The following is a 17,443-nucleotide window of genomic DNA, read 5'->3' as shown; positions in this document are numbered from 1 at the left end:
TATGTGCACCACTAATACTGAGGCAGTGGGTGGATGTGCACCCACCAGTACAAACAAAAACCACAGATATAAATGTATATTCTAAATAGTGCATAGGTGTGAAAGAAAATACATTAAAACAAGGGTTAATATGCTTATAATTATTTAATATGAAATAAAAAAGAAAATTTACACCACCCTTGGCTAAAGAAGTGGGTTGTACCCACAAAAGATCATGATACTATTTATATATTTTTAGTAGTCTCTAAGGGTATGTCTACACTTGCACCCTAGTTCAAACTAGGGATGCAAATGTAGGCATTTGAAATAGTCAATGAAGCCGGGATTTAAATATCCCCTGCTCCATTAGCATAATCTCTGCCGCATGCTATTCTGAACGCCAGCTGATTCGAAAGTGAAAGTGCGCTCCGGGCTGCGTTAGTTCGAATCAAACCCCTTGGTTCAAACTAACATTATGCCTCAATTTTTCAAATGAGGAGTAACATTAGTTCGAACCAGTGCAGGCAGGTGCATGGGTCCCATTCTGCTCCCAGTTGTCAGTGGTGGACCTGTAAAGGGGCTGGGAGCTTCAATTGAAGAGGTATGAAGATGTAGCTCTAGAGTAGCCTGGCAGCCAGGCCCACGTCTCTTGGTAGATGACCCCGCACTTTCTTGTCCATGCTGGGGAGTATGTCTTCTCTTTCTTCTTTGGTACCAGCAATGGTGAATGGAGCCAAGAAGAGCTGGTTGCCAGCAGTGGGCTGCACATGGAGGCCCCAGTGCTACATGTGACCTGCTTGGACAGCTCAGAAGTTGGGTGGAGGGGAGACTCCATCAGGAGAGCCCTTAGGTGTCTATCCCATTTTCTGAGTGTGGGGCCAAAACTTTTTGCAGATCTGGCACCGCTCAGCATGTAACTCCCCAAAACACTTAAGGCAGCTGCTATGGGGGTCACAGTCTCTGCAATCTGAGCATGGTTTAAACCAGGAGACTGGTACATGCCTTCCCTGGGGCAAAGTCCCTGCTGAGACCCTAGCTAATAACTAACTAACCCTTAACTACTTAAACACTATCAAATGCAAACTATGCAGGAAGGCCCTAAGTTCAAAAAGGAGAAGCCACGAGCTCTTGCTAAGAAAGAAAGGAGCTTCCACTGACCACCACAGGCCATAAGAAGGAAATGAGAAGGAGCGGGGTTGGCAGCACCTGATATGCCGCGGCAAGAAAGCAGCACTTACCAAAGATACCACAACCAGCTCTAAGGGTACCGCTAAGGCAAAAACTTCTGATGGCCACATAGAATGGAATCAACATGAGTAAGCACTGGAAGAACAGCAGCTAATCTAGATCCCATCATTTTATATGTACACTTGGGTTTATGTTCTCCAATGTGCATTCCTTTGCATTTATCAACACTGAATTTCATCTGCCATTTTGTTGCCAAGGCGCCCAGTTTTGTGAGACCCTTTTGTAACTCTTTGCAGTCAGCTTTGGACTTAACTAGCTTGAGTAATTTTGTACAACCTGCAAACTTTGACATCTCACTGTTTTCTCCTGTTTCTAGATCATTTGTGAATATGCTGAACATCACTAGTCCCAGTACAAATTCTTAGGGGACCCCATAATTTACCTCTCTACTGTGAAAACTATTTTGTTTCCTATTTTTAACCCATTACTGAGCCAAGAATACACCTTCCCTTTTGTCCCGTGACTGCTTTCTTTGCATAAAAAGCCATTGGAAAGGGATTTTGTCGTAGCATTTCTGAAAGTCCAAGTACACTATATTCAATGGGCACTTTCAATGAATCACCCTCATCCACATCTTATAGAAATCCACAAGAATCCTAATAGATTGGTGAGGCATGATTTCCCATTATAAAAGCCCTGCTAATTCTTCCCCAACATATTTTGTTCATGTATGTATCTAATAATATTATTTAGTAGTGTCCTTTGAAATCAACACATTGGAGGATAGATGTAAAATTTAGACAGATCTTAATAAATTGGAGAACTGGACAATAGACAATAAAATGAAATTAAATAAAGACAAATGTAAAATCCAACACTTAGGGAAGCAAAACTAAATGCACAAATATGGAATGAGGGAAAATTGGCTTGTAAATGGTAGATTCTTTGTAACTTGATGAATTCTTTGTAAACTGAAGTATTTAAATCATGATCTGAGAACGCTGGTAACTCAGCCAGCAGATAGGTGTCTATCACAGGAGCAAGTGTGTGAGGTTCTATGGCCTGAAATGTGCAGGAGGTCGGACTAGATAATTACGATGGTCCTTTCTGACCTATCAGTCACTGCTGAGCATCAAGATGTTTTTTAAATGGCCAATAATATGGATAACCACAGGGACCAAATTTATAAAAATTCAGACACAATACATTTAGCTGAAGGCAGGTGAAAGTCAGCATTAAAAAAAAAAGGTTTCAAAATCTAAAATAAGAATCTGATTATATTTTAGGAGCCAAAATGTAGAAAGATCAAAGAGATTTATTAACCACCACAATGGTACAAATTAAAAGCTGGTTTTAATGCACACATACATCCCTCGCCATACTGGGGAACTCCACTACATTCTTATATTAAAGCAACAAAGAAATGCTTTGGAGTGATTCACATTACCTCCTTGGTAAAATATTTTGGTTGCCATGGGGTATTAATAGCCACACGTTGCCGCTCCTCTGCTCGCTGCCTCTCCTCAAGGCGGTGCTTGTGCTCTGTTGCTGCATCGATGTTGCCTTCTTTCAAGGAGTTGGTGACATGTTGCCAAAGATGCCTGAGTGATGGAGCACAGATAATAAACAGACAAAATAAAATGAGAACCCCTTAGCAACAGTAAAGTGTCTTGTAAAGAGGAATATACAAGTGTAGGGTAAACCTGCCACTTCTTTCATACAATGATAGTGTTCATTATCTGGTACACGTGCCACCACAGACAGTCTTTAAACAACCATGTTTTAAATCGTTTTCGTTATATTTTGAAGGTAATGTTAACTACTTTACTTCAGTCATGGTTTAAACACATCTATTTGTTTTATTAAAGCTAAACAAATGCATGAATTTTTCCTAGAATTTCTCCTTTTTTAGCAAGTGTGGATTCTCTCACCTCACTTATTAAACTGTGGATCTGATTTTCAAATGTATTCAGCACTCAATATCTAGCTTCACCATTTAGATGCCTGAATGGGAGCTGTCAGCTCTTGAAAACTTTGTCCTACATCTTCAAACCAACATGATTTGTGTTTTATAACTGCTTTGTGTCTAGACCTGTGTGTAGCTCATTAATGAAGATACTGTGCAATGTTTAACCTGTGTGATAATTAGCAAAGGAAGCACACCAGTCTTTTTGCATCTGTTACTTTAAAAGATTCTACTTCTGAACTACAAAGTAGTATATTAAAACAACATAAGAAAATAAAACGCTGATTACAGTCCTTATACCAGGTTACTATAATGTTCAATTTAGAACCAAATTTCATCCTTATCTACTTGACAGAGTGTGCACACAAACTGTGTGTCTGGCCAGCATGGAACCCAAATTCAAGGGTACAAGTAGTAACATTTTGACACATGCAGAAATATGGACCAAAAGCTGTCAAAACACTCACGTTCTTTTGCTTATGAGCATAACTTTTGTAACGTGTAATTTTCAGTTGTGTTTAAACAAGCCATTATTTAAAATGTATTAAACTGTGAGTATTAAGACAGGGACTGAATATTTACAGTTCATCTGCTAGTGTCAAAAATAAAAGAGAAGCAACTGCTGGCTTCCTTATTCACATTCTTTTTTTTTCTGGTTGGGATTCAGCAATAAAAAGGCATTTATGTGAGAAGGAGCATGTCTGTTAGCTAGCACACTTCATCCGATAAACTACACTCATTTGTAAAAATGATAGAATGTATTCCTACATTACAAGGTGAAGTTTCATTCATCAATGCTCTTCAAGATTCTCTCAAATGGCAATAATAGGATTCCATAAAATATTCATCTTTTAGTGACAAATATATAAACAAATATTTACAGTAAATTCTAATACAAGTTCTCTGATATAGTGTGTCAAAGTCAAGTGAAAGGTGTGGGTGCATGACAACTTTTTAAAGTATTTTTATGTTGTGATCACATTAAGTCTAATATACAGCTGTGAGGAATAAACATGAAATTCAAAATGTAGAAATGACAATTCAGCAACTACTCACAAGGAAGCAGACATAAAAACTGCACAGATTGCCTTTTATTTTGAAACTTTACAAAATCCATATTAGTATCTTTTCTTTTAGTAACTGAAGAGCAATTCTATTGCATTTTTTGGTATCAAAAGTTGTTCTGAAAAGTCTGCGTATGCAGCTTTCACTACTCACTGTCTACGAGAATTTATGCTACCCAAAGCAAAAGCTTTACAGGATCACACATAATATACAAAAGCTGCTTCTGTATTAAGTTTTTGTCCAATCTTCATAAACAGACTTCTATGATGCCCATAACCTTACCTTGATTCAAATGGACCTTGTTTTGCTATTGGTCTGATCTTTTTTCGCATAACAGGCAGTTTGGTGGTGTCAATCACTTTGGTTTCTCCATTGCTATATGTAAATTCCAGTGTGCCATTCCACTCTCCTTGTGCCTTACACACAATGGTATTGGTGGGATTGTGTTTCACTTCTGCTGTAACCCTAATTCCAATAACAAATGCACCAGTAATATATACAAGTCTCAGAAATACAAGTCACCAAATATATAGGTTTATCTTTATGCCAGCACATTAAAAGGACTATAATCCATTACATTAAAACTGGAACAGATGCACACAAAGGCAAGTAGAATGATCCGAGGAATGGAAAAACAACCTTATGAGAGGAAACTCAGGGGCCTTAGCTTGTTTAGCTACCTAGCCAAAAGGCGGCTGAGGGGAGAGATGACTGCTCTCTATAAATATATCAGAGGGAGAGGAGTTATTTAAATTCAACATCAATGTGGTCACAAAAACAAATGGACAGAAACTGGCTATCAACAAGCTTAGGTTTGAAATCAGATGAAGGTTTCTAACCATCAGAGGAGTGATGCACTGGAACAGCCTTCCAAGGTGTGTAGTAGGGCAACAAATCTAACTGGCTTCAAGACAGAAGTTAATAAGTTCATGCAGGGGTATGATGAGATGGTCTACAATGGCACATAGCTCATCTGCAACAGCTAGCAGCATTTCTCTAACGGCTGGTGACGGGCCACTAGATGGGGAGGGCTCTGAGTGACTATAGAGCAGGCTGCATTCTTCAATGATATTAATGGAGAAAGTGCAGGGTCTGGAATGGAGGTTGGGTGCAGAAAGGAACTTAGGGTAGGGAATTGGGGTGCAGGAAGGGGTGCAGAGTCCAGGAGGAGCTAAGGATGCAGGAGAGGATTTTGATCCGGGGGAGGAGTATAAGAGGGGCACAGGGTATGAAAAGGAGTTGTGACCAGGGATACAGGAGGGGATGCAGCGGTGTAGTTTGTGACCTGGGATAGGTGCAGGCTCTGGCTGGGAGGTATTTACCTTAGGCAGCTCCTGGCTAACAGCCCACTGAAAGCCTTGAGTAGGCTCCCTGCCTGCCACACCCCTATCCGCCTTTGAAAGCAACTGGCTGCAGGGGAGCACATGCATCTCTTCCCAGTGCCCATCAGGCAGCTCACATTGGCCAGTTTCAGGCCAAGGGAAACTGCGAGACTGTGCTGGGGACAAGGGCAGCACGTGGTGGAGTCTCCCCCCGGGAATGTGCAGCATACAGAGATGCATGTGGCTCCCACAGCCGGGGAGCCTACCTGAGGCTCCCACTAGGCTGTGGGAAGGTGGCGGACTGGATCCAGCAGTTTGTTGGGCTCAATCCAGACCATGGGCCATATTTTGCCTGCCCCTGCTATAGATAATTCATTTCCAGGTACCTGGCTGGTGGATCTGGCCCACATGCTCTGTGTTTGATTACCATATTTGGGATCAGGAAGGAATTTTTCCCCTGGGTCAAACTGGCAGAGATGCTGAGGCGGGGAGGGGGGAGTGTTGCCTTCTTCTGCAGCATGGGTCATTTTGCAGATTTAAACTAATGCAAATGGTGAACACTCTACAACTTGGGCTATGTCTACACTCGCAGCTTCTTGAGCGAGAAATATGCAAATGAGGCAAAGTGTGGAATATCGCCGAGCTTCATTTGCATACCTAATGAGCCGCCATTTTGCAGAAGTATCAGAGGGGTAGCCGTGTTAGTCTGAATCTGCAAAAGCGGCAAGGAGTCCTGTGGCACCACACTTCAGTTAGTCTATAAGGTGCCACAGGACTCCTCGCCATTTTGCAGAAGAGGCTCTTGCACCAGAAGGAGCTGTCTACACTGCCCCTTCTTGCGCAAGAAAAACCCTCTTGAGCGATGCTGTTATCCCTGAAAAAAAAAAAAACGTAAAGTCTGAGCGCCCAAGCAATTTTAAAATTCAATTGTAAACAGATAAGTGTAAAGTAAAAACAGGTATTGGACTTTGTTTCTTCAAAGAAAGCAAGAGCAGCCTGAGTGTGGTACATCAGGGCTGATACATTCCAGCTATAGCCAGAATGTGTCAGCACAAATGTACCGCACACAGGCATATTCTAGCATATTTCCTAGCATGTTTTCTTTCTGTCCCTGGCTTAGCTGTGGCCTGAGTTAAAAATAAGCATCAGTCTGGATTTTCAAAGCTAACTCAGAATTTGTTTGATATAGTGGACTGACGAGATACTTAACATTGTGCTAAAATATACCCAAATATTAAAGCTCAAAAATTTGAAACCCCAGAACCTTAATATTGTTACATACCAAAGTGGCACATCCCAGATTTCAAGCATCTCTCTCTCTATATTTTTCAAAGCTACAAATCACATTTTAAACTATTTATTTTAAATGGAAAAGCTCTTATAGGATAGGGGACAACTTGGCTGTTAGTGAACTGATTTGAGAATCAGCTGAAGGAGCATGTTCTGGAACATGGTGTAGGAAGGTTTGTTTTATTTTTTTAAACATATGATAAAACACATTATAATTTCAACTTGGTTTTTGCATATTTCTTACACATGCACTGACAACACATGCACAACTTTACAGTAATAAATATAGAAAACTGAAAAGGTTTCCAAGTACTGTACACTCTGACATACAAAAGGAAGCAGCCAACCAGTCAGCCATTTGAATACCTGTGAACTTTTCCTCCATAGAAAGGCTTGGTGTGGAATGTGACAGTAGCAGAATAGCCAGTCTTGGCACAGTTAATACTGACTTTACCTCCAAGCTCCACCCATGGAATGGTAAGTATTGAGCGTGCATAGGCACTCGGCAGCGTGAACACGTACTCTTCCTCATGTTCCATTAAGTAAAGAACACCTAAGAGAGAAAGGTTGGAAAGTGAAATGACACTAATGTACTGATGAGGACATGCAGCCACTGGCCGGTTACTACGAGCAAAAGGAAATCCACAGAGTAATTGGAGACCCTCACCATGAAGTCAGTGTCTCCACCAGGAAACCTCCCTCAGAAGAAATCTGCTCAAACATAAGTAGGTCTTGCTTCAGTTCTGAATTCTAACCAAGTCATCCTTCAAAACGATACGGGATAACTGTGTCTGCTGAGAACGTAGGTTGTTTACCAAAAAAAATAGGTATACAAGGATGTAAGACCAATGAAAATAAATTTCATAAAAGCCAACTCAGGAAGTCTGAAATACTTGTGTAGCTCCTTCTATCCCCATCAAAAACCGCCCTTTTGAAACAAAGAGCCCTGAGGAAAGTGGTCCAGGGGAAGGATGTCATCTCCCTCAATATAAAAGATTCTCCCAGGCAGTCTTTCTAGGTCCTGCAGCTAGTAACAGAATCCACACTAGCCCACTTATGGCACACGCTCACCGCCACTGCCCGTCTGTCAGCTCTCTTAGCTCTGCTCTCCCCTTTGATTCAATTCTACTCTATCGGTTCTTGTGCTGCCCCCATTGCTGTAGCATCTCAGTGCCTTCCAGCAGCGCATTAAATGACATAACCGAGCAACTGCCACGGGTGCCTCTCAGCCTCTCCCCAGGAGAAGCTTGAGTGCAATATAATGCCCTTCAGGTCTCCTGCTGCCCCCTGAGTCCATCTCCACTGCACTAGTTTGCTCTGCTCTTTGCTGCATATGTGATGTGTATGTGACACAGCTGGAGTAGTATTTTGAATCTATCTGGCTCTAACAAGAGGCTAGCAGCAGCAGAGTGAGGGAAATCTTCACTGCTAACTAAGGAAGCTGCTGCTCCTTGCTTATTCAGAGGATCTCTGCGTCTGAGACTTGGTCCGCACTACCAGCTTATATCAGTATAACTATATTGCACAGGGGTGGGGATTTTCCACACCACTGAGCAACACAGTTATACCTGTGGGACACCCTATATAGAGAGCACTATATTGACTGGAGGGCTTCTCTCACAAACACAGCTACACTGTGGAGTAGCTACACTCACAGGAGAACCTCTTCCATCAGCGTGGGTAGCATCTTCACTTAGCCCTGCACAGTTGCAGCCCTGTTAGCGTAAACAAGTCGTTCTGTCCCATCATAACTACGGGTGGGTTTTCAAAACAAAGGATATTTGTAAAGTACAAATAAGAAAATGAACACTGCAAATACATGCTGCATGCTCTACATTAATTTTGCCACACCAAATACATTTGGTCCTGTAAAAGATATTATCATATCCACCTTGTCTCACCAAATACCCTGACCAATTCAGCTTAGGAAAGATCAGTCATCACACACAAAATTCTCAAGAGATAGCCGTGTTAAGTCTGTAATTTTAAAAACAATGAGTACTCCTGTAGCACCTTAGAGACTAACAAAAATATATATAGTCCCATGAGCTTTCGTGGGCAAAACCCCTTTCTTCAGATAAGTTCATCCGAGGAAGCGGGTTTTGCCCATGAAAGCTCATCATACCACAGTAAAACTCCAAAAGTCCGGCACCCAATTGTCTGGCACTCCCGATAGTCCTTTGATTGTCATCAAAATGGCAAGCGCTCCTGACGGAACCGGGATAGAACTCAGAACCGCTCGAGTCAGCCGCTCTCATGTGGGTTACAGCAGGGAGGAGAAGTGTTTGGCTCCGGGGAAGGGGAGGAAGGAGATTGAGGGAAGAGGAGGGAGATTGAGTTACGCACGGCGTCCCAGCCAGCTGATTGAAAAGCCGGCTGCTCAGCGCATGTGCCCCAGTACCTGGAGGGAGACGCGCGTCTGTACTGGCGGCTCCGGTACCCAAACATAAGGTTGGGGGGAGGAGGAAGGATGGTTGGGAGTATGCAGTACCTCCTGATGCTCCGGCATATCTGATAATCCGGCACCACCTAGGTCCCAAAGGTGCTGGATTATCGGAAGTCTACTGTATATATACTTTTGTTCGTTTCTAAGGTGACAAAAGACTACTCGTATCAAAAATAAAGTTAGTTCTACCAATTTTCATTTGAATGTTTCCTTGATTTTTCATTTTAATAGCTTCCTAGGAGCCAAAATGGTTTGCCACAGAGATTAAGTATTGGGAAAAAAGATCACAACATGTGAAATAAATTAGTATTTCACTTTTGCCAATAAAAATGTGTTCTCAGTACAGGATGCAAAGACAAACCTAAGTGATTCAGAGTTCAAAGAAAGGAGTTCTGCTATAGCATTATTTAAATAAAGATAGGGCTAGATACAATAAGTAGATTAGTCACTTCAAGACTGGAAATATTCCTGGAAGGATGAAAGCAAACCATCACAGCTTTCTGGAGCTGCTCTTGTTACTCCTCTACACTCAGCCTGCCAACACCACTATTTCCCTAAGTCAGTTTGATTCAAATGTCGTGGTAGGCCACAGCACAAGCACAGGAGAGGGATACGATAAACTGTTTTTAACCCTTTGCACTGGAGAGCCAAAAATTTCTACTTTGCATGCTGTGGTCTCAGCACCACCACACATCAATAGTGACCTTATGGAACAAACTTAACAAGCAAGCTCTGTGTGGGAAAGTTTACACAGCAAAGAAAAACTCACAGCTGGCATGTCCCAGCTGGCTCCAGCTCTGGCTGAGTGGCTGTTTCATGATTATTGTGTAGACTTCTGAGGCTGGAGCCTGGGTCTAGGATCCTGCAGGGTGGGAGGGTGCCAGAGCTTAAGCTCCGGCCCTATCCTGGCAGTCTACAGAGCAATGAAGCAGCCTCATAGCCGGAGCTGGCTAGCATGCAACAGCAGCGAGTTTTTCTCTGCTGTGTTGACATACGATCCATTGTTTCTGTGTTTGCAGGAACACACGATTCCAAAACATTACAACAAAGCTGACATGCACACTCTGCTCAGAATGACTCAAGGGAAGTTTACATAAGAAGAAATCATCCCCACCCCACTGAAAGTACACCATTTAATTGCAGATTGCATTATTCTACCTTATATTAGTGACAGTAGTATTGCTGAAGAGTTACACAGCTGAGGTGCTGCATAAACAGAAACCAATGTACAGCCAATAAATCAGCATTAAAGCACAGAGAACTTTCATATTTCACTCTAAGAAGCTTAAATTTTACACAGACCTAATATAATTTTAATTTTTAATCCACACAATGTATCTTCCATAATTTTCCCTGCTTGTAAGATTCCCAACTGGCTTTCCATTCGGTTTCACCACTTCTGCTTAACTGGAGAAACTGTTTCAGGGTGAACCAGTTACAGTATTTTGTTTACTGGAGCCTCATATACAACAGGTGATAGTATTTCAGTTATTTTCTGTCCCCCTAAATGTCCAATACTGGCAATTTAGACCCAGATCCTCAAAGATATTTAGGAACCTAACTCCCACTGGAATTAGACACTTAAAAACCTTTGGAGATACAGGGCTATATGTACATTACAGCCTGGATCAGCACTCTGAGACTGATCCACCAGCAGTCGATTTAACGGATCTAATGAAAACTTGCCGAATGGACTGGAGATCGCTCTCTGATAGACCATGTTACTCTACCGCAACTGAGAAGAGTTAGACCCCCTGTGGTGTAGACCCCGCAGCAACTCAATTTAAGATACATCATTTCCAGTCATGTTATTCATGGAGTTATGTATGGAGCTGCATAGCTCACATTGACTTTTTGCTGTACTGTAGATGTAGCCTGGATCTTAGCTTCTTTCTCTCTTCCCGCACCTTATACCAGCACGTGGCTTCGTTTACAATGCTTTTCTTCTCATTTAGGTTCAATCCGAGCCCCACCAACTAGCAAAGATCATCACACTGTGCAGAACAGACCTATAGAAGTTTGAAACTGAAATTGTGTCCTGTCCCAAAACTTTGATGTTAATTAGTTACTGCCATTTTAAAATAAAATAATATTGTCACTGATGGATTTTAAAAGATCTCTTACTTCAGCCCTTTTTCACTTCAGCCCCTTTTCACACTACCCAAGAGACCTTTTTGAAATTACAACTTTGCAAACTAATAAGGAAAAAAACATGATAGGTTAAATTTTGCTCTTACCCACTAATTTTTGGCATAAATCCCTCAAAACACATACAGGCAGTCCCCGGGTTACGTACAAGATAGGGACTGTAGGTTTGTTCTTAAGTTGAATTTGTATGTAAGTCGGAACTGGTACATATTGTAGGGGAAACTCTAGCCAAACATTTCTCCAGAGCTCAGTTTTATTCTCTCACACCTCACTTCCCTCAGTCCTTTATTCTCAAGCTGAGGTGTCTGCTGAGAAAAGCCGCTCCGCGTCTCCCTGGTCTGCTGGGGGGGGGGGGTGCTAGCTTTGCATCTCCCTGGTCTGCTGGGGGGAAGCAGCTAGTGCGGGGTTGCCTCACCCCGTTTGTAAGTAGGGATCCGATGTAAGTCGGATCCATGTAACCCGGGGACTGCCTGTACTGTATTCATGCAGAACAATAAATGGTCCGAGTGCCCAAATTAGTGCCTGTTTTATAATTCCCTTGCAGAATTATATGAATTTCACAGTTCATCCATTCTGGCAAGGGCCTCTCTATATTTGCACTTTCTGACTGCTGTGCTGAACACAAGTACAATTTTCTTTAGGATTATTCATTTACAGTTCTGCTTCAAGGCTATTTCCTCCATTGTAGACTGAATTCAATTCTTAAGAATTTACATTAAGAATTTTTAGTACCATCCATCAGTTCCAGATGCCAGTATCCACAATGGTATCTATGCTAGAAAACACCATCGGTGAAGAGCTAAAATTAAAAATAATTTAAGACTAGCAATTTCATGAGCAGAGATTGGCTAGCTCTCTCCATATCATGTTAGTATGTCACTTCTTAACGCAGCTACTTCATTCTATGGGGACAAGTTGATCTAAGCTACACAATTGGAGTTACATTAGCAGAGTAACTCAAATCAGCGTAGCTTGGATCTACTCACCCCGGGGTCTGCACTGTGCTGGTTCGATAGGGGAGTTGATGGGAGAATTTCTCCTAACTCAGCTCATTCTGGTGGAGTATTGGAGTAGACGGCAGAGTGATCGGTTGTTGATTTAGCTGATCTTCATTAGACCCCACTACATCAACCCCTGGTGGATTGATCACTACTGGGTCAATCCACTCGGCAGTGTAGACAAGGCCTGACACTGGCTAACAACACTGATGGGGAAAGAGACTGAGGTACTTATTAGTGTCAGAAGTATTAATGCAGCCAATACAGTTATACCCCAGCTTTGATTTCTGTTCCCTTCTACTTGTTTTAAAGAAACTCCAGAAGTTTGGGAAATACAAACCTGAAGCCACTTATAAGAACAGTTCTTACAAGAACTATCAATGGAGTCTAAAGGTAAAATTTTCAAAAATAGCTAAGTCCCTTTTGAAAATGTTACCGTAAATCTCCTTTGCATTTGTCCCAATAGGGAATCATGGAACATATCACAAAAGAAGAAATGCAAAGTTAACAGCATTAAACGGATGTATATCAATTTCTTTTCTAACAGCAGGATCCACTAAACCTTGGCTCTACAGCCTTCATCAGTGCAATTGTTCCATTGGCAGGATTTCAACATGGGAATACAAATACACAATGCTCATGGTTCAGTGTTTCCTGAGAATGGTTCCACAATTTCGATCTGAACTCATGCAGTTTCCTCTTGCATAGGCTGGTCTCTGGGATCTCCCTATACAGAAAAAGTGTGACACAAACTCTGATCAAAGGAGGAATGTAACTCAAGATCTGAGGAATGCATCCTAACTGCCCTCTTTTCTGCAGGGAAGATTTTAGTTACGGCAGCATCAATGTGACGTCTCAGATGAGAGATTGTCTGGGGACAACTCTTTTCTAGGGAAATGATAACATTTTTAGTCATCATGGTATTACAAGCCTTCTGTGTGTGCAACTATTTTATAATCCAAATGAAATAATCCCAGATCAGTATATGGGAATATTTCCCGGGTGCTGACATAATCATCCATTACCAATAACCCTGGGCTAATGAGAGGCCAAAAATGAAAGTCTGGGAGATCACATGCAAACTTCAGGAGTTTCTGTTGGCATTGAGCCAGGCATCTGTCTCCAGAGCTATTACCTGAGTGATACGAGGTTCCTGGAAATGATAAAAATGATAAAAACTGAGACTCTACACTACCAAGTTTTTGTCACCAAAAATTGCCTTTGTCAACAAAATGGTGAGTGTGTCTGTGACTTTCATCAAGAAAAAGGATCAGTTTTGGTCACAATATACACACACCCTGGCCATCTTTAGCAGACAAGAAAGCGCCCAGGATGCAGCAGTGAAGATACGTTTCAGAGAAAAGGGAACACACAGTATGCTGGGACACCAAAAGGCAGGACAGAAAAGACAATCATGCATTTGTTAAAAATGCAATTGAATGGATGGTTAAAGTAATGGAGATGCTCAAGACCTTAATAATGCTGCAGACTGAGCAGGCTCGACCTCCAATGCAGCACATTCACAACCCTTTACCATGCTCTCTCCCTTGTTCCACCAGGACATGCCGCTTTCTGGGACTCCTCGGTTTTCCCTTTCCTCCACTGCCTCGGACAACTTTTACAGTGATAGTTGGACCTACACATAGTTGTGATGGTCTGCCCTTTTAGAGTTCCTCCTTTCCCAGCAAGTATCTCTGTGTTGGTGTGTTTCAGTGGGCTATTTCTTGTTCAGTAAAGGCAAGGTTTTATAATGCTAAATCATCTTTATTTTGTTCATTATAAAATTCAAATTGTAGGCACTACCAATACATGCACAGGCATTTTAATAATTTTCTTTGTGATATTTAGCCTCAAAAGCCACCATTGCACGTAGTTTTCTTAGGAGGCAATGTCAAATTGAAGCACCTCTGATACAGAATTATTTTATTCCTGTTCATTGTCAAAGTGCTGCCTCAAAGCCTCCCTGGTTCAAACTTCTGCCCTCTGGGCTGCTTGGACAGCCCTATTGTCTGCCTGCTCAAACTCAGCAGGAAGCCACTCTGCCTCAGCACTCCACCCCAGAACAAACATTTCACCTGAGATTCACAGAGATTATGTGAAGTACAGCGTGTAACTATGACCAGTGTCCCCTGTAAGCCGTGCATTTGGGCAGCCACCCAGGAGAGATGCAGGTGCCTCCCAGCTGATTAGCAGAGCACCCATAGCCAGTAGCAAGTGCATTTACCTAACATCTCCATGCAGCACAAATGACATCCTTGAAAAAGGAGTGTGATAGAGTACTGAGGACCAGCAGCTGAACCAGCACTCTGGTCACTCTATATACACTTAGTTCCCCTGGAGAGAGCCGGCCTAATTGAAGGAAGAAGTAGCTATTTACTAAATCAAGTTGGGCTAGAAAGCATGAAAGAGCTAATTAGTCCATCAACTGCAAGAGCAGAAAAGTAGGATAGGAAGGAAGTGCAAGCGACCTGGATACTATATATTTTTGTCTGATAACTACAAAAAATAAAAAAAGCATTCTCAGTGGTTATCAACAGTTCACTGTCAAATGGGAAGGAGGACATATCGGTTGGGATTGCACAGGAGTCAATCGTATTGATATTTTCACTAATGACTTAGATATGGAGTGGACAGTATGCTTTTAAAATCTGCAGATGACACCAAGATGGAGAGAATGGGTTTTCAATTCCTTTAAAAGACAGGATTAGAATTCAAAATGACTAACTAATTGCAGAATTGGTCTGAAATTGACTAGATGAAATTCAATAAAGGTAAGTGAAAAGTACTTCATATAGGAATAGGGATGTAAAATACTCTGTTTAATAATGTTTACTAATTAAAGGGGGGCTGACTGGAGTCCCTCTCCCTATTCCAGGCAAGGACAGCTGGAGCAGCCTCTGCCTGTGGTGGGCCCCTAGAGCAGGCCCCTACCCGTTAACCATTCACTTCCATACCTAGGAAGTAAAAATTCAGTGCACAAATGCAAAATGGGTAATAATTAGCTAGATGGTAGTACTGCTGAATAGGATCTTGGGAGTATACTGAATCACAAGCTGAATATGAGTCACCAACGCGAAGTAGGGCAAAAAGAGGCAAATATCAATTTGAGATGTATTAACAGGACTGTTTTATATAAGACAAGAGGCAACTGTCCCTTTCTACTTGAACTAGTGAGGCTTCTACTGGAGTACCCTGTCCAGTTTTGGTTGGTACACTTTAGGAAACATGAGGATAAAGTGGAAAGAATCCAGACAAGAGCTAAAAAATTATGAAAATTTAAAAAAACCTAACTTAGGAGGAAAGGCTGGAAAAACATACAAAATACATTCAAGGTCACTATAAAGAGGACAGTGAACAACTGTTCGTCATGTCTACCAAAGATCGGACAAGAAGCAATCACCATAATCTATACCAAAGTAGACTTATTTTTTTTCCTCTAAGATCTAACATTACCATAAGGAGAGTTAACTACTGAAATAGGAGTTCCAAGGGAAGTCATGGCATCCCCCATCACTGGAAGTTTTAAAAAGTTAGACAAACACCTGTCAGAGATAGTCTATATAGGCTTGGCCCTCAGTATGGGGTGGACTACATAACCTTGTGAGGTCCCTTTCTGTCCTTGAGTCCCGCTCCTGCCAATCCCCTACTGATGCTGTACTTTTTAATCTGATTTTCCTGCAACATGCATTGATCAAAAACACGAAGGAGATGCTAGGTCAATAGTGAAATAATTAACTACAGAAGAGACGTGCAATTTAATGCTTTCCTCTGATTGTTCAGGGATCAATATAGACAACACATCATTCAAGGGTCATCAATTCCCTGCAGCAGTTTCCTAATGTAACAGGCTCCTCACACTTCATCTGTGTTACTCATCACAGCTATTGGACAGGACTAAATGCTTGTTCTGATTAAGGCACATGTGGCTGTTGTACATCAACAGCTACAATGATTCACAAAGGGGAATAATGAAATAGCAGCACCGTACAATCTCACTCCTATGGGCTCATGAGTGTTTACATCGTTTGCGCTCAATTTTTTGACAATCATTGAGGCGCTCTATGTAAAGTGTATTAAAATTGGAAAAAGCACAGAGAAGGGCAACAAAGTTATGATGGTATGGAACTGCTTCCATATGAGGAGAGATGAACAAGAGTGGGATTGTTCAATGTAGAACAGAGACAACTACACAGAGATATGAGAGAGGTCTATAAGATCATGATATGGAGAAAATGAGTAAAATGGTATTACTCATCCTTTTATAACACACAAGAATTATGGGTCACCTGATGAAATTAATGGGCAACAAATTTAAAACAAACATATGAAAGTACTTCTTTACCCAACACACAGTCAACCTGTGGAACTCATTGTGAAGGGTAAAAATATAATTGGGTTCAAGAAAGAATTAGATAAGTGAATGGAGGAAACAACTCCTTATCCAGGGGTCCCTAGGACTCTGACTGCCAGAAGCAGAGACTGGATGACAGGGAATAGATCACTCAAAAATTGCCCCGTTCTGTTTCTTCCCTTTGAAAAACTTGCTTGTGCCCAGTTCCAGAAGACAGGATATACTGGGCTAGATGGGAAAAGGAACGAGCTTTGAAATCCTTGGATAAAATATACTGTAAATACAAGATTACTACTTCTGCTAACCTACTAATTTTAAACTAACTTCAGCAGTCTGAAACATTTAACTATAAAAACCGCTATACTATAAAAGATGCATTCCCTCAGAAAAAGGTGTAGCAGCTCATATATCAAATCAAACTTTAAAGATTCTTTTTAATTTTTAAAGTATCACCTGAAAATATACACACCGTCTTTTTTAAAATTAGCAGCCATCTGATAATGTAAAACAAATTAACAAGCAACCCACAACAAAAGTTTCAGCTATACAGTATATTATTTCTAAAATTAACCAATAAAACTAATTCACAAGGCTATGACTACTGCATCTTCATGAATTTTGTGCCTTGCAACAAAACAATATATCCCAGGATGAAAGGAACTTCAGTGGTTCTATACTAGACATGTATTA

General features: G+C 41.4%; 1 protein-coding gene across 2 annotated transcripts in view; it reads right to left on the bottom strand.

Moving 5' to 3' along the window:
• The window catches only part of OSBPL10 (oxysterol binding protein like 10), a 176,246-nt gene that overhangs the window by 5,158 nt on the left and 153,645 nt on the right, over positions 1 to 17,443 (bottom strand). For both annotated transcript variants that reach the window (XM_075921975.2, XM_075921976.2), the window contains exons 9-11: positions 7,177 to 7,363; positions 4,481 to 4,663; positions 2,615 to 2,768 (exon numbers count right to left, since the gene is read on the bottom strand). In XM_075921975.2, coding sequence (XP_075778090.1) covers positions 2,615 to 2,768; positions 4,481 to 4,663; positions 7,177 to 7,363 — 524 coding nt within the window. The remainder of the gene's footprint in view (positions 1 to 2,614; positions 2,769 to 4,480; positions 4,664 to 7,176; positions 7,364 to 17,443) is intronic.

The sequence above is a fragment of the Pelodiscus sinensis genome, chromosome 2 (genome assembly GCF_052426305.1).
Source record: "Pelodiscus sinensis isolate ZL-2025 chromosome 2, ASM5242630v1, whole genome shotgun sequence".
In the NCBI taxonomy this organism is placed as follows: Eukaryota; Metazoa; Chordata; order Testudines; family Trionychidae; genus Pelodiscus; species Pelodiscus sinensis.
Note: the sequence above shows the minus strand (reverse complement) of the source record. Positions and strands in the feature narration are given on the sequence as shown.